Raw genomic sequence first — 20102 nt, forward strand, 5'->3', positions numbered from 1 at the left:
ACCCGATTACATGAGCATAAAATTAGGCTTCGCAACACTATTAACTCTGCGTTCAGCCTCATCGGGAGCTCCGCTGTTCATCGAACCGATCTAAAGTAGTCAAATAATTATCACTAATTTGTATATTTTCACTTAGTTCTGAACTTACGACTATGAAACACACGAACGTCACTTTTTTTCGTTACATAATACAAATTGAATCAGTTTTTCGACGATGTTGGAAATATTACAACTGGTATATTTCGGCTCCCCGTGCATCGATCGCATTGATATAGGGCTTAAATGAAAGCTTTTAAAATCCATAATCGTATAAAAACTTCCGAAATGTCGAATTTCATTGGGAGAAGGGAGAAATATGCGACTGTTTTCGCCGGTTGGGCCAAAGGCTTCTGTTCGCGGTAAAAGATAGTGCGTCGGCTCGCGCGCGTTCATGTTTTTTTTTTTTTTTTTTTTTTAATGAACTTGGCGCTATCAGCGACCACCGATCTGCAGTCACTTATACCATATACCGGTGGTATAATATAGCGTGGGAACCACGCGAGCGTGAGCTGAATTTCAAATTGGCCCTTGCCATGTCTGTCTGTACCGAAAGCAGGGAACGTTACCCGATATTTTCCAACGGCTCTCACTTTTTGATCATCGAGAGCCTCCGAGCAACGTCGCAGGCTTATATATACGTGCCTGTGAATGATCATACAATGTGAGCAGAGACATACAGGTGTTCTGTACACGTTACGCTAATCATAGCGGGCTGTACATGCACTTGATCAACACCTCTGTGACAAAACGCGATTTACTTGTCCTATTTCCTCTATACGCTTTATAGGTATTTGTGTCTGATATCCGGCTATCATTGAGAGATCCCTCTTAACACTCTGCAACAGATTGTTACTTTCACAGGTATGAAAACGCTTAGTCTTCAGATTCTACGCATAAAGCTGAGCACGCATGGATAAACTATTGACCAGCTCACTGGAAATTGAACAGCCTAAATTAAAAATGTCCAAAAACACAGGGCATTAGATCGTATGAATAGAGGATTCGTACAACGATCTTATTATTCAGGGTCCGAACACGAGTCGATAATATTAGTGGAAAGTACGACACGGGCACGCGTGCCTACTGTACTATATATCACGAGTAATTTCACCGGGGTAAAATATTCATATTTATGCATGATAAGCTCACGGGATTGGGCCGGAGTACCATTTCCGGTGGTCTACGGGAAATTTGAAACGGTGATCGTAAACTTAGTATTTATTCAGCAATAAGCGAACCATGCGCCGCGTGCTCGAAAGGTGTGATTATAATAATAGTACGGCAGTAAAAGCGCAAATCGGTACTTCCCGTGAGGATAGCTGCCGAGTAAACCGTTTGTTAGAGTTCCGGTAGGCAGACAACAGCTGGAAAGTGAAGCTTGCAAGTACACGTGAATGAAACCCAGAAATACCGCCACGCTCTCGCCGAGCACTGGGCTTCGATTTTCTTACCATAGCCAGGATCTAGACACGGTGAATTAACATGAAAGCGAAGCGCGGTTAACTACAGTTCAATGACTACGATTGTATATACCTACGCTCTTCCGGCGATAGTGCGGATCGGCGAAAGTACAATATCATTCGTAAATTCGGCATTTATTTGCTTTTTACCGAATAACTCCGATTGCGGTATAAATTATACTATTATACGAAGATACTATAGATATAAGGTTGGAAGATACTTTCGAAGCAGCAGAGAAACATTTGCTTACAACGACTCCTCCTTCCGTTATAACTTTAGCGAGAACTATAATATTACACATTTTGTCCATTTTACCACTATTAGTATTTAAGTGAATAATTTTCTGGCAATATTGTTATTTTAATGCATGTAAAAAGATGGCGGTTGATCTTCGATCGAATCAGGCATGTAATACCGGTACCCAGCTAACAAAACAACTACTAACCGCGCGAAGGAAAATCATTTTTTCAAACGACGGTTCAACCATCCGTAATGCTGCATCTTCGATGGACAAACAAGCCGCGGCGCTGATCCGAGGCACGAATGGTTACACAGGCGTAGGCGAAAGAGGACAAGGATATACCTACACGTGCAGACTTCATTCTTAAAACACGGTCAAAGTGGAGCACGGGTCCATTTCTGAATGCAGATCCATACGGTACACTCTACAAATTCCTACCTATATCCTACATCAATGTAGGTACACGTATGCACTGCAAGGGTGGATATTTATCTCTTATGCTAATTGGACAATTTATGAATGTGTTTTGTGTAGTGACAGTAAATAACCGGCCCGCATCGAGATTCCTCTATTTAAACATCGACAGTTGCATAAGGTAAGTGTAACAGTTATTGACACGTTTCGACCTAATTATTGACCCTTTCATTTTCCAAAATTATAAATTTGCAGCACAAATTGTGAATTTCTCGACGATTAAAACCAATTGTCGGAATGTTAAGCGACACAAATTTATTTCTTGGTAATTTTAGAACCAAGAATCAAACAGATGCAACCAAAACAGGTCAATCATTGGGACAGGGTCAATAACTGGTACACTTGCCTTACCTGTAATACTGTTGCATGCAGTTTACTAATACTACGAAAAATGTGGATTTTCAACTGTCGTTGAGGACCACTATCCAATGATCTTTGACGTTAGTTCGGAAATATAGCATCAAATGGTGTCAAGTCGACACCGCATGGTCTATAGAAGTCCACGCCGAAATCTATAATACAACGAATGTGTATGAGTATCAAGTACAATTTCAACTCGTAATTAAGAAAGAAGGTGCCGGTAGTGAAATGATTTCTAAAACTATCGGACCGCTCACGCGTCTACGACTCATGGGCAGATCTTATTGTTCGCTGCGTACATGCCGACATGTACGGGAAGCGTGATGTTACGTGAGTGCAAGGTATAACGTTAGAATTGAATTGCAACGACGTTGTATGGTGCATGGCCAGCCGGTATAATATACTCGACGGAAGAAAGGAAAAAGACCATTGCGAAGTGAAATTATTAGAATATACTTTCCATCGCCGCCGCTACACACCGGTATGACGAACAGCCGCTTCATGCCGATCCGAACGGTAATATCACAAGTGTTCGAAGGTAACTATAAACCTGTCGAAGAATACTAAAAAAAAAAACAAAAAAAAAAAAAAAAATAAATAAAAATAAGAACATGGGAATATGGGAAACCGAGCTTATAACAAAATTCATTTCCGTCCCACTCGTCGTTTCTACCCCGAAGCTAGATACCGTGACCAACGTTTTCTTTCCATTGCACAAGGGAAATGTGATCAAGCGTGGTAGTGTAAATATACATATTTATAACGGGTGAACGAAGAATGGGTACCTACGAGTTATGTCGATAATATCCTCATGGGAAACTTTAATTTTTTCACATCCGAGCACGACGCCCTGAATTTAATCTCCGGTTCCAAATTGCCGCATGCATAGTGTATGTGGTTCAAGCTGGTTTCACCAGCTCCGCGAGGCACAATTTTACAGGCTGCTACTTTAATGAAACGGTCTTCGAACAAACGACGAGTTTTATGTACAAGCAGCACCGTATATGTACATTGGAGAGGAGGAAAAAGTACAAAGCAACATTGTGTCGAATCGAGAGTTGGCAGGCACACTTCAGATCTGTACGGAGATAAGGTGAGGCGTTTTCATCCTCGAACCCTGCCAAGACCGGCAGGTACACGATGCGAGACGTTGACCGACAATGAGTGAAATAATTGGAGCTCTGCGTCGACAGAATTTTCTAATTGCACAGCGCGTTAACTCACGCCGTTAAATACACGCTATGACAGTTTATGCTATACCGCAAACTTTTTAACATTCATTGACTGACAAACACGAGAATGAAATATCGCGCGTATTTCACTTGGAACAGTTCACCCCAAACAAAATGTAATTTTTTAACGTTGTATCGATATTGTAAAACCACCGGAGACCACCTCTACGATCACAACCCCTAAAATCGAAAAACTAATTTACAAGGCTGACACTGAAAATTCAACCGCTGCCTCTATTCCGAATAATTTGATTATTTTTATGGAATCAGTGAGGAATTTCACCCTCGATTATTTTCCTCGATGAACGTCCCGAGCTTTGGGCAGATGAAAATTTGAACGATGAAGAGATTCTTGTTATATCGCTATCGAAATGAAAAATTATCCAATATTTTCGCTCATTCGTATGTTTCTTTTCACTCAGGTACCCTGTTAAGAATAATTTGTGCAAAAGTGTTTTTGCGGTTAATATGTTCTGTGTTAAAATCAACCCTTCTATAAAATTTATACAAAATCCGCTGCATTGTGTCAACACATTTCAATTATCAACACTTTGTATGCGAGCGCGTGCATTGACACAACATAATTTATTCGGTCGACCTCCGGAGACTTAAAAAAATGTTGACATTGAAATGTTTGTTAAAAAATTCACTCATACACAGCTCGGCACCTAATACCTACCGAACCGTCCCACCGGGTATAGCGAATTACCGTGTATCGTCCGTGTACGTTTGTACCCTCAGCTTTCACTATCGACAGTTGTGCAGGCTCCGTTTGTGCCTGAGCGAAGCAGCGACGTTATACATTTAATCCGCGGTAATTCATGATCGGTCGTATTCGTCGAATGATCACTTTATCGGGAATCTGCGGAGACCCCGAGGACGGAAGCTAGATCGCGATGACGGCGTACGAAGGAGGGATCAAACGATTCGCACCGACTTGCGAAATTCGAGCATTCACCTCGCGCGGTTACATCACGGCACACATCTTTACAACACACAATGCGTCCTATCGCCGCAGGTAAATTGGACCTGAATCGACAATTACAGATTCAATAAGTCGGTTATCACTCCTTTCTTTCGCGTGTTCGTCTGCCATTGACTTGAAAATGAAAGACTCTTACAAAAATAATCCATCACATCCACGACCGAACGCACGTATGAATTATTCGTATATAGGTAGGTCTACATACGATTACTAATATTATTATGCAACTCGACGCCCGAGGGTCATCCATTCAAGCTTCCTCCAGCGTACCTTGCCTTGCCGTACAGTATACGTGTCGTACTTGTGTTACCATTTCCTTTAGTTTTCTTTTCTTTCTCTGCTCGTCAAGTCATCGTTACAGCGATCCAATTAGCCAGAATCGCCAGGCGCAACTATCATGGACTGAAAGAAGTAGAATTGTGCAATAACGATAACCTGACAACTCTTCGGCTACATCAGGAGCAGACCCAGTTTCGTGAATCGTGCAGAGATATTGAGATAAAGACAGAAAAGAGGTAGCTGAACGTGGAATGGAAAGAGTCTCACGGCAACGGTATTATGAATTTGTTGCTTAAATCGATGCAGAAAAACATGGTTCGTACATACCTATGGGTGGCAATGCGGCGACCTTAAAACAGGTTGACCAATTCCAGCTGGACGAATAATTGCGGGTAAGCCGACGATAACGACATATTTCTTCTGGCAAAAAACGCCGAATGAGTTTAAGAAATTCCGTTCGTGTCCGCAATCTATAATTCACCGTAGGAAACACCATAGTTTTTTGCATCACAGTACGGACGTATGAAACTAAAAGGCGATGAAGAACTACGTCGATGAATAGAAATGGACTGTACTGAATGTCAAGAAGTTGTTGCCGAGGCAATTAACTCGGATTAAAATATGTAAGTATAAAAAATCTGTGTGCCTACATGCATGCCGCGGAGTAATATTCTTTTATCAATTAATTCCCGATTATAAACGTTATTGAGCATTTATTTAATGGCTATTTATTTCCTCATTATAAGTCTGGCTGTTTGGCTCGCTGTATTCACTACCGCAATTAAACATGAATGGAAGAATATGTAGTATTTTACTGTGAAAAGAGACTTGAATATTTTACAATTTAATCCCGTCTGTTATGGGATCGGTGAGAATACTTAACATTGCATGGTTAAAACAATAGTTCAGGGTCATAAAAACCATAGGTAGTTGGTCCTGTGGTGAAATTGTTTTTTTTTTACAAGGTTCTGTTCTCGATTTTACCTCGGAGTGCGCACTGAGTGCTCGTAAAACTTTAAACGCATTTTTCTCGAAACCACTTTGTTCAAACTGGGAGGACAGATTACTTGAACGCCGTTGCATGGAACGATTTAAAATTTTCATAGTAGCTTCATAATTACATTTTTTATGGAAGTCCGTAGCCGTTTTTTTTTTCTTCTTTTTTATTTAATATAATCTTTTTTTTACAAACGATTTACCGCTTATTTTTGTGCGAAAAATCGATTCAATTTTTCAATAATGCACTATTTCTACAAAATTCGATTTAAAAAAAACCCTACGCACTTCTACAGGCAATAGTATATAGATTATAAAATTTTCGGCTTTTGTTCCAGGTCTTATATTTTACGAGAAATTCGTCCTCCCGTGAAGGAGTTTTAAAAAAAGGTCATTTCAAAGATTGCTCTGTCGTCGCAATTTTGCATCGAAATGCTTACAAGGCAGTTTTTTATTCATACTTCAATATGTGTTAAACGAATCCCCTGAAAAGAAATCCTGCTCCTTTTTCTATACTCCGAAAATAAATCGTCAAAGTTGGTCGTGTTTTTCGGCCGCCAGATTGGCGTTACCGCTTAATCGGGTGAAACAAGGTGGGTAACATATGAACTTTAATTCAGCCGCGGTTCATCTCTGGATATTGCACTCCGACCAAATGTACATGTATACGTGTATTGCACGCGCATGTGCTGTACGAAATATTATAAGGTAGAAAAATTTCTGCCGAGGAATACCTCGATACCAGAGTTAAAATTACATCAGAGTGATGGAACAACTACAAATCGACGACTCAAATCCATACATCGTACAGCGGCGAGAAAGTGTACGCGTTATAAAGTCTGCGAATAGTCGACGTATATAAATACACTATTGCAGTGTCCGAATAGCTCCACGTATAGATAGAAACACGGCTACTTGTATCAAGGTAGGTATGCCGGCTGCCTCAAAGATTCCCAACTTAGCATAATCCCCGCTAAATGTCGTAATAAGTTAATAATAAGTGCGATAACTGTTGCATAACGATTATGAATTCATTTGGATGATCGGACGCATCTTTGGCTGAACGACACGTAACGTGTCTAGGTGAGAGAAATATATCTTAATTCGGCAACTATCGGGTGTGAATTGTTGCCAATTTTCCAACGGGATCATTTTATCATAACAAAGTTATGTCGGTATTTAGCACTGTAATGTAGCGAAACTCAAAACTTGTACGTCAAATTATAACACCACATTTCCTTGAGTAAACCATTATCAGGTCAACCTCTGCTCAGATTTTACACGTGATAGCGGTATGATTGATCTGTCAAAAATTCCCAATGCTTATCGGATGATCCTATGCAAAGAAAAAATCTTGTGTAAATATATTCAAGCTACGAATGGATACGATTTTTGAATTTTGTTCGGCTACTTGAATATTAACCCGGCTGATCAAGTATCTTTACTGGACAATCAGGGACCCTAGAAGATCCGATATCTAGTTGAAGACGCAATCGGCTTTGTCCGTTAGCAAAAGACGAGCATGAAAAGAATGTCAAACAATCCGAAACCGTGAGAACTTTGACATTTTGTACCTAACGGATACAGGCGACAGTTACGGAATAAAACTTGTTGAAGTGTGCGTGAATCAACGTGCGTCATGGCCTGAGCGGTAAGTGGTCAGGCTTTGAAACTTATACACTTACATTTCGCAATAGTTGAAACGCTTAAAACCTATCACAGGTATATACCTATATTTACAGACGCAGATTGAACTGAATTCCTGAAAGCCATTCACCGCGATGGCAATGGATGATTGATAAGCTGTTTGTATTCTTAAAAGTCCCACAGATGTACGAGCCTTGTTAAAAGCATATGTCACCATCGTTTTACAAAACTTTGTTTTCAATTTCGTAAATGGTGCGATATAAATTACCCACGCACGTCACTCTGGCACCACAGACTTTCGTCGTTCCGATCGCTAGTTATTAAATTCAACAATAATACAATGACCTCGATGGGACAGGAGAAGAAGAAGCGAAAGAAGAAAGAATAGGGCGGACAAAAGTGCAACGGGTTCGAAATGTAACGCGGGTGATGTTATCCCTTCGTCGTTCGGCTCACCGGTAAACTTGGCTGATAGTGAGAAGGAGACCTTGATCATTTGATAAAGCTTAGTAGGAACCCAAGCCTGCAGCTCCGAAAGGACTGATTCGCTGCCTTCCGATTTCTCTATTTCCAAACGACGTCTATAGCCGCATACGTGGAGCCTGAGAGACGTATATATCGAAAGTTAGCACCGGCTTAAATATCGCTTGTACTTGGCCGCTTGAGGCTTCGCGAGCATATATGTGTATATAGTAACACGGCGGAACGGTGGTTCGTAAAAATGAATTTTCTTTACGCGCCTGCGAGCGGGAGGCGGCACGAATACTTCAAGAGCATATGTGAAGCGATAGTGAAAGAGTGAAAGAGCGATTGGTCCGAGGGGGATTTGAGCGTTGAAAAGCAAACACAACGCGTACGTATACCAGGGCATGACACGTAGGAAGCACGGTGAAGAGGACAGGTTCAGAGATAATTGCGTAAGAACCGCTTTTACAACTTCTTATACCGCCGCCAAGACTCGATCGGCGAGGCGTCGTCGCCTCGTGAATGTCATCCTTTGCCATCCTTTTCTTATTGCGAAAAAACTGCTGCTCTCATTGCGATACGCAGCCGATTAATAAAGACTCGCTCGAGTGGATGCGCAATCGGTTCCACACATTGAACCAGTTGTGTCCGAGTGAAAGGGGTTAATTCTCCTTCGCAAACCGGACCATCCAACACTGATTTGATTCGCACGTTTGTTCGAACAGAAGCCGACAATTTTTTTAAGAAATTTTATCAGCATGGCATGCTCTGTCCGTCGTGACAGGCATAAATTTGTGCGACTGGCGTACACTTGTGACCTATTCATCGAATGATTAACATTCGTCCCATGATCAATTAAAACCTGTTCAGAACGTACGATCGGGTGCGTGCACGACGGCACGTATTCTGCGGGACCATCCGGGAGAGAAATCCATCCATTGTCATTGTCAGGGTGACTATTTGTGACTAACCAAATACCATAGTAGTATTGCGTGGCAAAAAGGCACGGTCGTAAGAGTGATCAAGTTCAATATTATCGTTGAGTCTCATACTTTGGTTGAAGAGCGATAATTAAAGCGGGATACAGCATGGACGGTCTAAAATCATACCTATTTTTGGGAGTTTTTCTTTTTTCAAGAAAATGAAAACGTTCAGAGAAATTTGCGTTTGAAAGCTTTATTATTTATAGTTTCAAGAACATTTGCATATCGTAATGATTCGAATGTAACCGCTCAATGAGCACAACGTGAGCGGATGAGTTTAGACCCATGGAGTGGGACACCTGGTGTGTGTCGTCACCAATTTCAAGTATAAGAAGATAATGACTGCTCTTGGTCAACGTCTCTCTAGTAGGAAGGAGGTGCAGCGGTTCTCATCACCGAAATTGAACATCAACTACCGAAAATCGAGGAACGTGCAAGAAAAGTGAATTTTACCATTAAGAAGGACGTTTAAAACCTAATTAGTAAAAACTCCGAAGGCCACATAAAAATTAAAGAGAGATTTAATAGAAAGAAACGGGACAAACCCAGTGAAATCCAAGAGTATAGTGCCTCGACGAAATACAATTATTTACAATTATTTATAATTTTAACAATATGCACCATTTTTAAACAATATACATACGGAGTGGATGAACGAATGAATTTTAAGTATAACGGCGGCTCGTGTTTTAATATATCGCTCAAGAAATGAAAATGTCTTATGCTGGTCGTACCTTATCAAATATACGCAATATTCATTATTTAGTAGAAATGATTTTAAATTTTAACAAATTCTTACAACCCCCACCCCCAACAGTTAATTGTAAATATAGGAGACGCATCGCGTCAAGCGTCGTAGAGCATACGTTGTTTTGTTTCCGCATTGATTCAATGTTATCACCGTCGCCAAGGCAGTCAATGCCAATTCTTTCATCTTGTCCCGATACTTTGTCGGTGGCTTTGCCCAGGCTTAACACCTTTCACTAATCAAATTAGAATTCATCTATACATTGATACACGTATAATACGGGCTTCGCCCTGCCCTACAAGCATATTTTCTTGTCCACAGCATTATGTATTCTTTTTTCATCAGTACCAATTAGCCTCACACTCAAAGTTAGGAATCCCATACAGATAAGAACAGTATCTCAGTAAACGTATCAGAAGAAATAAAATGCCAATGTCGGGTTTATGGTGATTTTATTAGTATCAATTAACATTTAGTCGAATAGCCACGTAACAATCTGCTGATATATTTGAGGTTTATGCGGGAATCCTGTGATTCTGTAACCTGCACGAACAAGGATTTGCAATATTTTTAGAATCGATCGATGGATCGCTGACTATAATCTTTACGCATAAAATATGTGGAGATATCGCACGAATTCTCCTTGCCACTGTTGATTAGTGCGCACGCAATTAGCTCTATTATAATTGTATTCCCAAACTCAATTAGCCACATAACGATCCCATTATTTTACGTCTAGCATAGTGGTATAATAAAATTATTTATACCGCCATAAACAAGATTCGCTTCCGATTGAACGACGTAGTTTGAAGAATTGATCGATCATTGGCATGCGATTCCTTACCCACGGCTCAATTCCTTATCCTCGTTTACATGGAACGGTTACATCTTCTAATAGGTGATATTCAATCTCAGCACCGTGAATGCCAACCGGTAATAACCGTTAAAGGCTGAGCTGGTAATTATACGAAATAAAGAACACAAATCTGTGGCAAAGATGATCCAACGTTACTCACAAAATTACAAAATATCACCGCAAATCGTGATCGTTTTCGAGTCTCTCTCATCTGTGCGTGGGATTCGTAGATATATAGCATTGTCTCTCTCTCTCTCTTTCTCTCGCTCTTCCCAATTTCCCAATCAAACAAACTTATGCGATTACCATAACGAAAGGACTCCGTGAAGTAGCCACGATGAAAAGGCGCGCTAATGGGGACGGAAATGGGAGAGTTTCCTGGTGCCATTTCAATTACTAACCACTCGCAATACACAAACACACACACACAGCTATGCACACAAACCGACGTTTCAAGAGAGAGACGAAACGGCCACGGCGCGTGGGCGACGCACGCCTCTAGGAACAGGTGTCGGTCTGTGGAGATTTTCGATCAGGTGAGTAGGTACCATTGATCCAGTCCGGCACCTCGCGTAGCTACGGATGAAGCTGAAGCTAGCCGCCAATAGCAGGCCACCGATTAACTAAAGCTTTGTACACGTGCGAATTGTTTACCATTTTCAAATTATTTGAATCAGTAGATAAGCATTATAAATGTCGAAACGCCATAGATTAGAGTGGTTTTTTTCTATAAAAATCATTTCATGTGTGAAGTTTTCGCGAATCGATGGCTAGTTTCAGGCACGCGTTAAACCCATGGCAGGGCTATCTCGAGATGACCCACCACAATAGACCAATGGGATTGGCTTTCTCGACGCGGTTCCCTACCCTATGTTTTATCGATGCTTGCAAATATGAGTCATTTTAATCGATCAGAAAAATGGAGGTAAAAATCAGGTTCCAGAAAGTGCGCTTAGTTTGGCATTCTGCATGACTTTCCCCAAAGTTTTTACACCCCTCCATTGGCAAAACAGTAAATATTTATTGCTGATGATCGCCGTCCGATAGTTGAGCAAAGAATGCGAACGAAAGGAAGCAGAATAATTGGCAAGAATAATTTACGAAGCTTCATCTCCAGCCAGTTCATCTCAAATCTTTTCACTGCTACGATCTGGAGGGTTATAATATGGGTTTTCAACATTGTCTAAGGTAAAAAAAAAAAAAAAACTTGTTCGGGTCGAGTTTGGAATAAAAGCTCTCCGTTCCAACGCAATTATCCTTGATTGTTGTTGATTAATGGTGACTCACGGTTAAAAAATTAGAAAATATTAGTTTGAAACTAGGTTAATCCTGGTAGCAGCTATATAGCCTATATAGCACGACTAAGAATGCTACCTAAACTAATTATCTTATCCATCTTTCCATGACGAGTGCGGAGGTGATGTTCTTTACGCGGTACCAAACAGCATCGCTAATTCGCTTTGAGAAACCTCGCAATCATGGGCTGCACTGCGGTCTAAGTTTATTTCAATTGTGGTATAGCACCGTCGTAATATTTACCCTGGACTCTTGAAGCTTTTGAAGAACTCCGCGAAACATGTTCGATTATATTGCTGCAGCGTTTTAATCAAAATTTCCTCCATGACTATGAGATGGCCATCAGTTATCGAGAGATTTTATCCGTAGATTACGATGTTATTACAAGTGCCTGCGTATTTTGAACGTCGAGTAATCCATCGTGCATTGTTCGTTGTGCATAAATACAGAGCAAAGGCTTTCATTATCCCGTCGTCCTGATTCTCAGATATTACAGTATATCTACTCCTCAATTATGATCACAGGTTCAGCAAGTCATAACAATTGAAACTGTGCGCGGAATTACGATTGTGTGTAAACTGTGAGAAATACTTTGCTTACTATCAATGTTTCCATGTCATTGACCTTGTTGTCGTGAATGCTTCTTCACAGGTTTGTCGCACGTTGTTGAATAATCATTCGAGATTATAAATTCTCGAGAACAGACGTCGGTACCCGATGATGTATCTACGGAACATTGCGAAGTATGTACAACCAGCGGGAGATGAAATGTACGAGATAGTCGACAATAGGATAAAGTTGTTCACCACCCACGCGAGAGTATTTGATAAACGGATACGGACGATCTTTCGAATCATGCGAATGGATACGAGCGCGTTCGCGATCTTCGTTGGGTATCTTTTCAAATCCCTTCGCTCCACGGGTCATCAAGCGTGATTTATCGACACCCGGGGTAGTTGGTTGATGCCTTAATGGGAAGCTTAGCTCACTCACTCGGCATATTTCGTTCTTTAGAAAAACAAGAAAAACACTCACGACTGCAGTGTACATGCATTAGTACCTACTGGACGTGCTGTGCTGCGCTAGTTACTTATATCGATGCATTAAATATAAAGCTTTTTTGAATGATACATGCCTTAGTTGCGACATTAATTTACCCATTTTATAATTGCATTCAATTGATTCCACCACGATTCTTGATGAAGGAAAGTTGCGTAGTCGAGAGTACACGAGACACCGTTGCGAAGTTTCCAAAAATTTAAACCTCAAAACCCACTCCAACCTCTGCGCTGATAATTAAGACCTGTTCCTTGTCATCAGGCAAGCGCTTGGCCTATGTTACGTACGGAAAGATCTGACAACATCACGATCCCGGTAAAGATCCAAAACCACCGAAGACCCGTAAAATGTCGGCAGCAGCACGCAACGGAACCGCGGACGCGAAATCTCATTCTCTCGAAAGGCTCTGTGCACAGGCACTTTCTACTTCGATAATTCATGGTGATAAACGGTGCTTGCACGCTAATACCGCGACGAGCAGATTATACCGCTGACGAACCGAATCAATTTCAATTGCGTTCACCTGTAAAATTGTACTGTACCAAAAACGCGGCGACTGATCCGTCCGAAAAATCTATTGGACAAAGAAGCTGACATCTGTGTGATTTCCTGCGAGAAGCGGAGCATTTGGCCTTAAAATTATGATTCAACGCACGGCTCGTCGACCCAGCGACGCGGAACACCCGGGCTGGCGAAAATCATCTCGGGTAATGCTCCAAGAAGATTGGAAAAAGCTAAAGCCAGGTGACTGAGCCTAGAGATCCGGATGATGAAGAGCTTGCGAGGTTCGATGTAGGCATATAGTTAGGTAAGACTCATGGAAGCTGCGTGTGCACATACTCAAGGTACCGTTACGCCCGGAGTAGGTGTACACCGCATACCCAACAGCACAAGTTGTAAGAGAGTTGAGTGAGTCCTGTTCACGAATGACTAGCTTACCGCGCAACGTACATATACAAGCACGCTTTCCATCCTTCCCGCTATCTCGTCTCGCGGTCTTCCCCAAGGTTAACACCTGCCAGGTTGCGTCTTTCTTCCTTATCGCATCGTCGCCGCATCATCGATTGAATTCAAAGTAGAAAAGGTTCGTACACGCGACAGCACGCGTGTCCACGGTGGTGTGTGTAACCACAACAAATGTCAACAGTAACGTCATTCGAAAGTACCCAGGAATGAAAGGAAGCAAAGAAAGAAGGAAGGAATCGACGCGCCCAAGTATTACTGCGTCATATTGTTATGCTCTCGAGATCAGAGACTGCGAATCAGTGATCCCCGGAATGACGAATTTTAACTGACCTCATGACCTGACCGCACGATAATTAAGTCCAAGAAGTAGACAAAAAACACAATCGTTCTCGTACGGTTTTTGTTGCGGAATTTTTTCTCCCGCTTTTTTTTGCGAGTCTAGGAGTACGTAGAAACACGTCGGTTGGACTGATGATCATTTAGTGCAGTTTTGTCTCCCATCGAATCTCGAGTCAAAAACGAGAATGCATGACTCAACTATGCTGAATGGGTCTTCGACGAGAGTTTGGATACCGGGATACTTTGCCTGGGTATGTTTCATCGAGGTATAAAATTTGCGTATCATTTAAATGGTGAACCAATACAATTATAGAACCCACTAACGATCCACGCAATGTGTTGTGAATTTGTTTCGATAACCTCAATAACTTTCACGATAGTCCTTCGTAACGAAGGAAGACGACCAATACACAGATGCAGTGTCAAATTGCATTCGGAGCGTCGAATGGTTCGTGACAAGCTGGTTTTGTCTCAATCATAGAATAGGCACGTCACTGTAATACAACAGCAAAAAATCGTAACAGTTTTCAAAACAGAACCAGTTACCCATATCAATAACATTCAATTCGATCGAGTCGTAAAGCCTGTGCAATCAGAGGTTCAGCCTCGAGCCTTAACCTAGATAGATAATCTCGACAATCCTTCTTCCTTGATGGTTGCAATTTGAATCTGACATTCGGTATACAAGCGGCGAGCAACAAGGTACAAGCGTCTAAAAACAGATCACCGCGTGTCCATCTCGAGTTGTAAATTGTTCGAAAGGCACGCCGATGCCGTTCTTGTGTAGGTGCAGATACGGCGGCACCATCTGGTTTTATAGGCATCGTTGCGTCGTGGTGACAGATCTTTGTACACCGGTTGAGTGTATCAGTATAGTATCGGTAAGTAGGTGGGAATTGAGAAAAAAACGAAGTGCAGAAAAGAACGAGCTTTTATAATTTCCGTGCTACTGTACCGAACTACCATTCATATTAGGAACCAGTCTATGACCCCCATGACTCAATGTATACGCATGCGTAGGCATACATACAACATTAGTATAAGGTGGATTCAAGGCTGATCCAGTCTAAATATCAGGATTCGCATATGTATCGGACTAAGGACTGGCAAGGAATGTGAAAAAATGAAACAAAAAAATAAAAAATGCTGAGACACATCAATGTCGGTTTGTTATAAAATCGCGATTTCTTATCTCGTGCGCCAATAAATTCACGATCATTATAAGCACTGGCTTCTAGAACTTTGTGTTTGTATACTTGACAAATTGGAGGAAGAAGAGGAGCCGCAGTTCCGGGACAATCTAAGAATACTGTTACAGCGTTCTAGTTTTCCACGACTTTACTTTCGTTTTTTTACACCTCGATTCGAGATCGATGAAAACGCGATCTGGTGAGCAAATTTTCACAAAGAATCGTGTTTTTAACGGTATAAAATATAAGGTTCAGCAATTGTGCTTGATCACAGCCGGAGTTCAGTAAAATCAATTAATTATTAACAACGTCCTGCCAGTTGCTACGTTAAACTGTGAAATTTTTCACCCATAGCAATTTCGCTTTCTATCGCATCACGGTAAGATACATTCGTGTAAAGACGCAGCGTTAAACGTTTTTTTGTTGGTGATTTCCGGCTGTGCAATGATGCGATATTACAAGTTTACCAACTTTTACTCTCTCAGTTTGATGGGTAAAAAATATAAAATAAACTTCGAGATAAACAGCTCCCAGACATTTCTAAAATTTTATTTAACGCAATGGTGTTCGGTCGTAAGGACTCGATCGCGCGTCCAGTTTTCATATTTATCGTCGAGGCACTTGGCATTTAGAGGATGTGCCACAAATTGTCTGACCTGGCCGCATTGACTTAAATATTATAATTGAGCGAGATATCGAAGTAGGCGCGTTAACTAAATTTTACGGTGTATCGACGTAACTTATTCTCAAAATTACACGCGCACCTGTTAATGATATTTATATACCTGGCACTGGGCCGGAGATCAGCTGTGTTTTTAATTATTAAAAGACGCAACGAAAGTTTAATCGTTAAATTGTGAATTTCCGATTCCAACGTAAAAGAAAACCCATTACAAGCACTGTTGGAATCCGAGTAGGTAATATCCTTCAATAAACGCGCACACGTAATTCTGGCGAAAGTTCTCAAGCAGCTCTGCTTGTACTCGAGCCGTGAGCTACTCGAGGAGACTTGAGAGGAAACCGAATCCTCGTCAAAAAAAATTCGACAATGATTGAGGTAGGTGTACCAGTTATTGACCCTGTCCCAATTATTGACCTCGTTTGGTTGCATCCGCTTGATCCTTAGTTCTAGAATTACCGAAAAATAAATTTGCATCGTCTGACCCTCTGGCATTTGGTTTTACTCATCGAGAAATTCACAATTTGTGCCATAAATTTATTATTATTCGAAAATAGAAGAGTCCACAATTGGGTGTGTCCGGTAGGCTTACCTTTAGGTCAGAAGTCACGGATCTCATTCAACAGGCGTGCTCGGCAACGAAATATGACAAGGAACTCACCTGTTCCGATTAGCGCCTCGCGAGGGAGCTGGAAGAAGACTTCCGTTGATGTTGTTGCTCGTTGCGCTGCTAATGCTGTTTGCGTTTCTGATGCTGCGCTGGTCGGCCGAGGTCCTCGGAAGTCTTGGACTTCCGGCAAGCACGAAGCCTAAAAGATACGCCGCTAGCACAAATTTTATCATGGTCACTGCCGTTCGGATCTCGGATTTTTCTCTAAGAACCGTTCCAATTTAGTCACAGTATTTTATGCACTATAACAATATCTTATTTGGCTCAATTCCTTTACACCACTTTCCCGATTATATTTTCACTTTAATACGATTCACCGAGTTTATTTTCTGTCATCAATTTTTGACTCGCCCTACTGCTTTCTCCCTTTATCTATTGATTTATTTATTTACTTGCTTATTTGTTTATTCATTTATCTGTCATCGCCATTTTATTGTCAACGTGTTAAAACCGTTAAAACGTTCAGGTCGCAAGGCGCAGAATTTTCGATTGGTTCCTCTGGATCCGTGGTGTTCTGTTTATTCCACGTAATTATCACTGGCAATGGGTCTGCGTTGCTCGAATTTGATCCGAGTCAAAGATAAAAGCGAACAAGTCACTGAGTGAATGCAGGTTATCAATTCAGACTCGTAGCTGCTTATCGTCCTTTCGGTTATCAATTCACTTTCCCCACGTAGCAGTCCAATGATTTCAGTGGAACTGTACAACCAGCACCATATCCTCGGTCGAAATGTCTCGTTTTGAAAAATGCATGATTAAACACCGTGCTTATGAAAATTTATGTCCCGATAGTTAATCCAAGTATCCCTCGTCTCTTTCGTCCAGGCCAGACTATTCTGCTCCAAGAAAAAAGAAAGAAACAAACGTTGATTTAGTTTAGTATTTAATTTTTTCTACAACAATTATCAATAACATGTAGAAAGTGAGCCTCTCTAAATAACGATTATATATTTGCACGACCGTCCGCTATACATATCAAATTTCTTCTTTCATCCCAGATCTACAGAAATTTTCGAAAACTGTGTGACGTTCGATTCATGTTTCGAATCAATCAATTGACCTTAGCTATAATTAACGAATTTTTACTACCAATTTAAATATATTTTTCCATACATTTCAATTTTGCAATATTCAATGTGATTAAACACGCTATTTCAAATTCAACGGATATAAAAAATATATAAGCAACTGTTATCGTACAATCTGGGTGTGTTGCCGAATTTTCAAACGGCGAGAAAGGTGGAGAATCGTTTGTTAAACGATCAGGAACCTCTCACGGCTGTGTCGAGACTGAACGAGATTTGTGTCGAGAACGAATCTATATATATGCATGAATATTGCGAGAGGGGAGGAAATGAAATTTTTTTTTTCCAGCAATACTTTTTCTCTTCACGCAGTCCCTACTCAGTCCGTCGCGTAAGTGCAAACAAAATTGGCAAGACGGTGAAGTTATATTCCAGGTATGTAACAAGACAGTTTTTGTCGTTAAAATTCAATGAAACAGTACAGTAGGTACAACGAACGTCTCACAATTTCCGAATCAGATATACGTATTAATATACCAAATATTTACCACATGTGTAACAATATGTCAGATAAAACTTTTCAACGAACAAAAAATATAGAAAAAATAAATAAAATAATGAAAAACTATACAACTGGTGCGTATGCCGATATTAAGTGTTTGCTTTTGTTATTATTTTTCGGCGGGTTTTTATTTTCACAAACTCTTGCGACGAGAGGCGATAGAAGTATTATTGTTCAATTTTACGATCTCGACTTGGCTCCTCGTGTCAAGCGACAGTCTCTGTCTCGGTGGGTCCGGTCCGTCCGTAGACGCGGCAGCTGGCAAAGTGTCTGTCCCTACCTTCGTCTGTCTACCGCGAACTCGGTGTCCTATACCCAGTCGTCCCCGGGCCAGGGCACGCGCTCTCAGTCAACCGGCAGACTTACTTTCACATAAGATCCTTACCGGCATGGTGGGGCACGCCGCATGCATGATAGTCGGTGCTACGGATCGATGATATATATCGAAAACCGAACGAGCGAAGAGAAGTAACCAGAACAAAACGGAACGAAGGCTATTTATACGCGGGGAGAGGAAAAGGAGCAGATTTTACTCAAAACTGCAGAAAAATAGGGACACGTAGAGATTTTTGCTAAAATATACCCGTGTCAAATACATTTTGTAATTTTTTACTATAGATGTAGCAGGTTTTACTCTGCACGCAATGGTTTTCACTGTTTCTAGAATAAATTCTGTATTTTGACGAACTATAATTTACAGAAAAAAAACGTCACGTGTCCCTCTTTTCCTGTAGTTTTTAGTAACACTGCATTTTTATTCTTTCCGTGTATATATATATACACAAAAAACTTGGTCGGGCGAGAATTTTCGCCGAAGAAATGTTTTCCAACAGGTACTCCAGTACCCTTTATCCGTAATTACAATTGGGCTGTAATCATGTAAGTATCAATTGGCGGTATGAGGAAATTTTTACAAATTGCAACTATTAAATTAACCTGACTCATTCGCTTATCGCGGCTTGATATTTTTCCACAAATGTTGTACAGATGCGGAAGTAATTTTTTAAGTACCTACAAGATTATCATTCTCAATGTTTCTGCACGTATAACATAGCTCGGGGAAAATGTAAATGTAATACTTAAACTAAACGATTATTTTTTATGTACCGAGGATAGCAATAATTTTTTTAATTTAGCTTGTACTCGATGAGAACCTGCCGATTCATTTATTGCCAAAAGAGATGACTAGAGGCAAGTTTCCATCTACGTGAGAGGCAAAATATAATAATCCATTGGGAGTTGAAACCATGCCATATCAAATGTTGAATTCTGCACAAGGCTACGGAATCGATTAAGTTACCGGTACACGTTGTTACAGGCCGATCCTATTTTGACACGAGACACACACGATTTATACCTATATGATACAGACACGCGCGTTCGCGATTGTATAAATGCCACTAGAAAATTTAAGTCAAGGACAATCGCGATATTATTCATTATTACTGTTAGATTTTTTCAAAGCAGGATTCAATATTTTGGGGACCACAACGTGCGGCACGATAGTCCTTGCCTGTCTGCGTACACGGGGTTATCCGATACGTCGTCAT

The 20102-nt window shown here is 40.9% G+C and overlaps 1 protein-coding gene across 7 annotated transcripts in view; it reads right to left on the reverse strand.

Annotated features, from left to right (window-relative positions):
- LOC124211840 (angiopoietin-2) overlaps positions 1-18885 on the reverse strand; it is a 69789-nt gene extending 50904 nt beyond the window's left edge. For 4 of the 7 annotated variants that reach the window (XM_046611322.2, XM_046611320.2, XM_046611321.2 and 1 more), the window contains exons 1-2: positions 18539-18806; positions 16957-17801 (exon numbers count right to left, since the gene is read on the reverse strand). In XM_046611322.2, coding sequence (XP_046467278.1) covers positions 16957-17138 — 182 coding nt within the window. In that variant the 5' untranslated portion in view covers positions 17139-17801; positions 18539-18806. Of the gene's footprint in view, positions 1-16956; positions 17802-18165; positions 18263-18538; positions 18809-18832 lie in introns of those variants that run through there. The other 3 variants (XM_046611319.2, XM_046611317.2, XM_046611318.2) reach the window with 3 other exon arrangements.
- Positions 18886-20102: the final 1217 nt, after the last annotated feature.

This window comes from Neodiprion pinetum, chromosome 2 (assembly GCF_021155775.2).
Source record: "Neodiprion pinetum isolate iyNeoPine1 chromosome 2, iyNeoPine1.2, whole genome shotgun sequence".
NCBI lineage: Eukaryota > Metazoa > Arthropoda > Insecta > Hymenoptera > Diprionidae > Neodiprion > Neodiprion pinetum.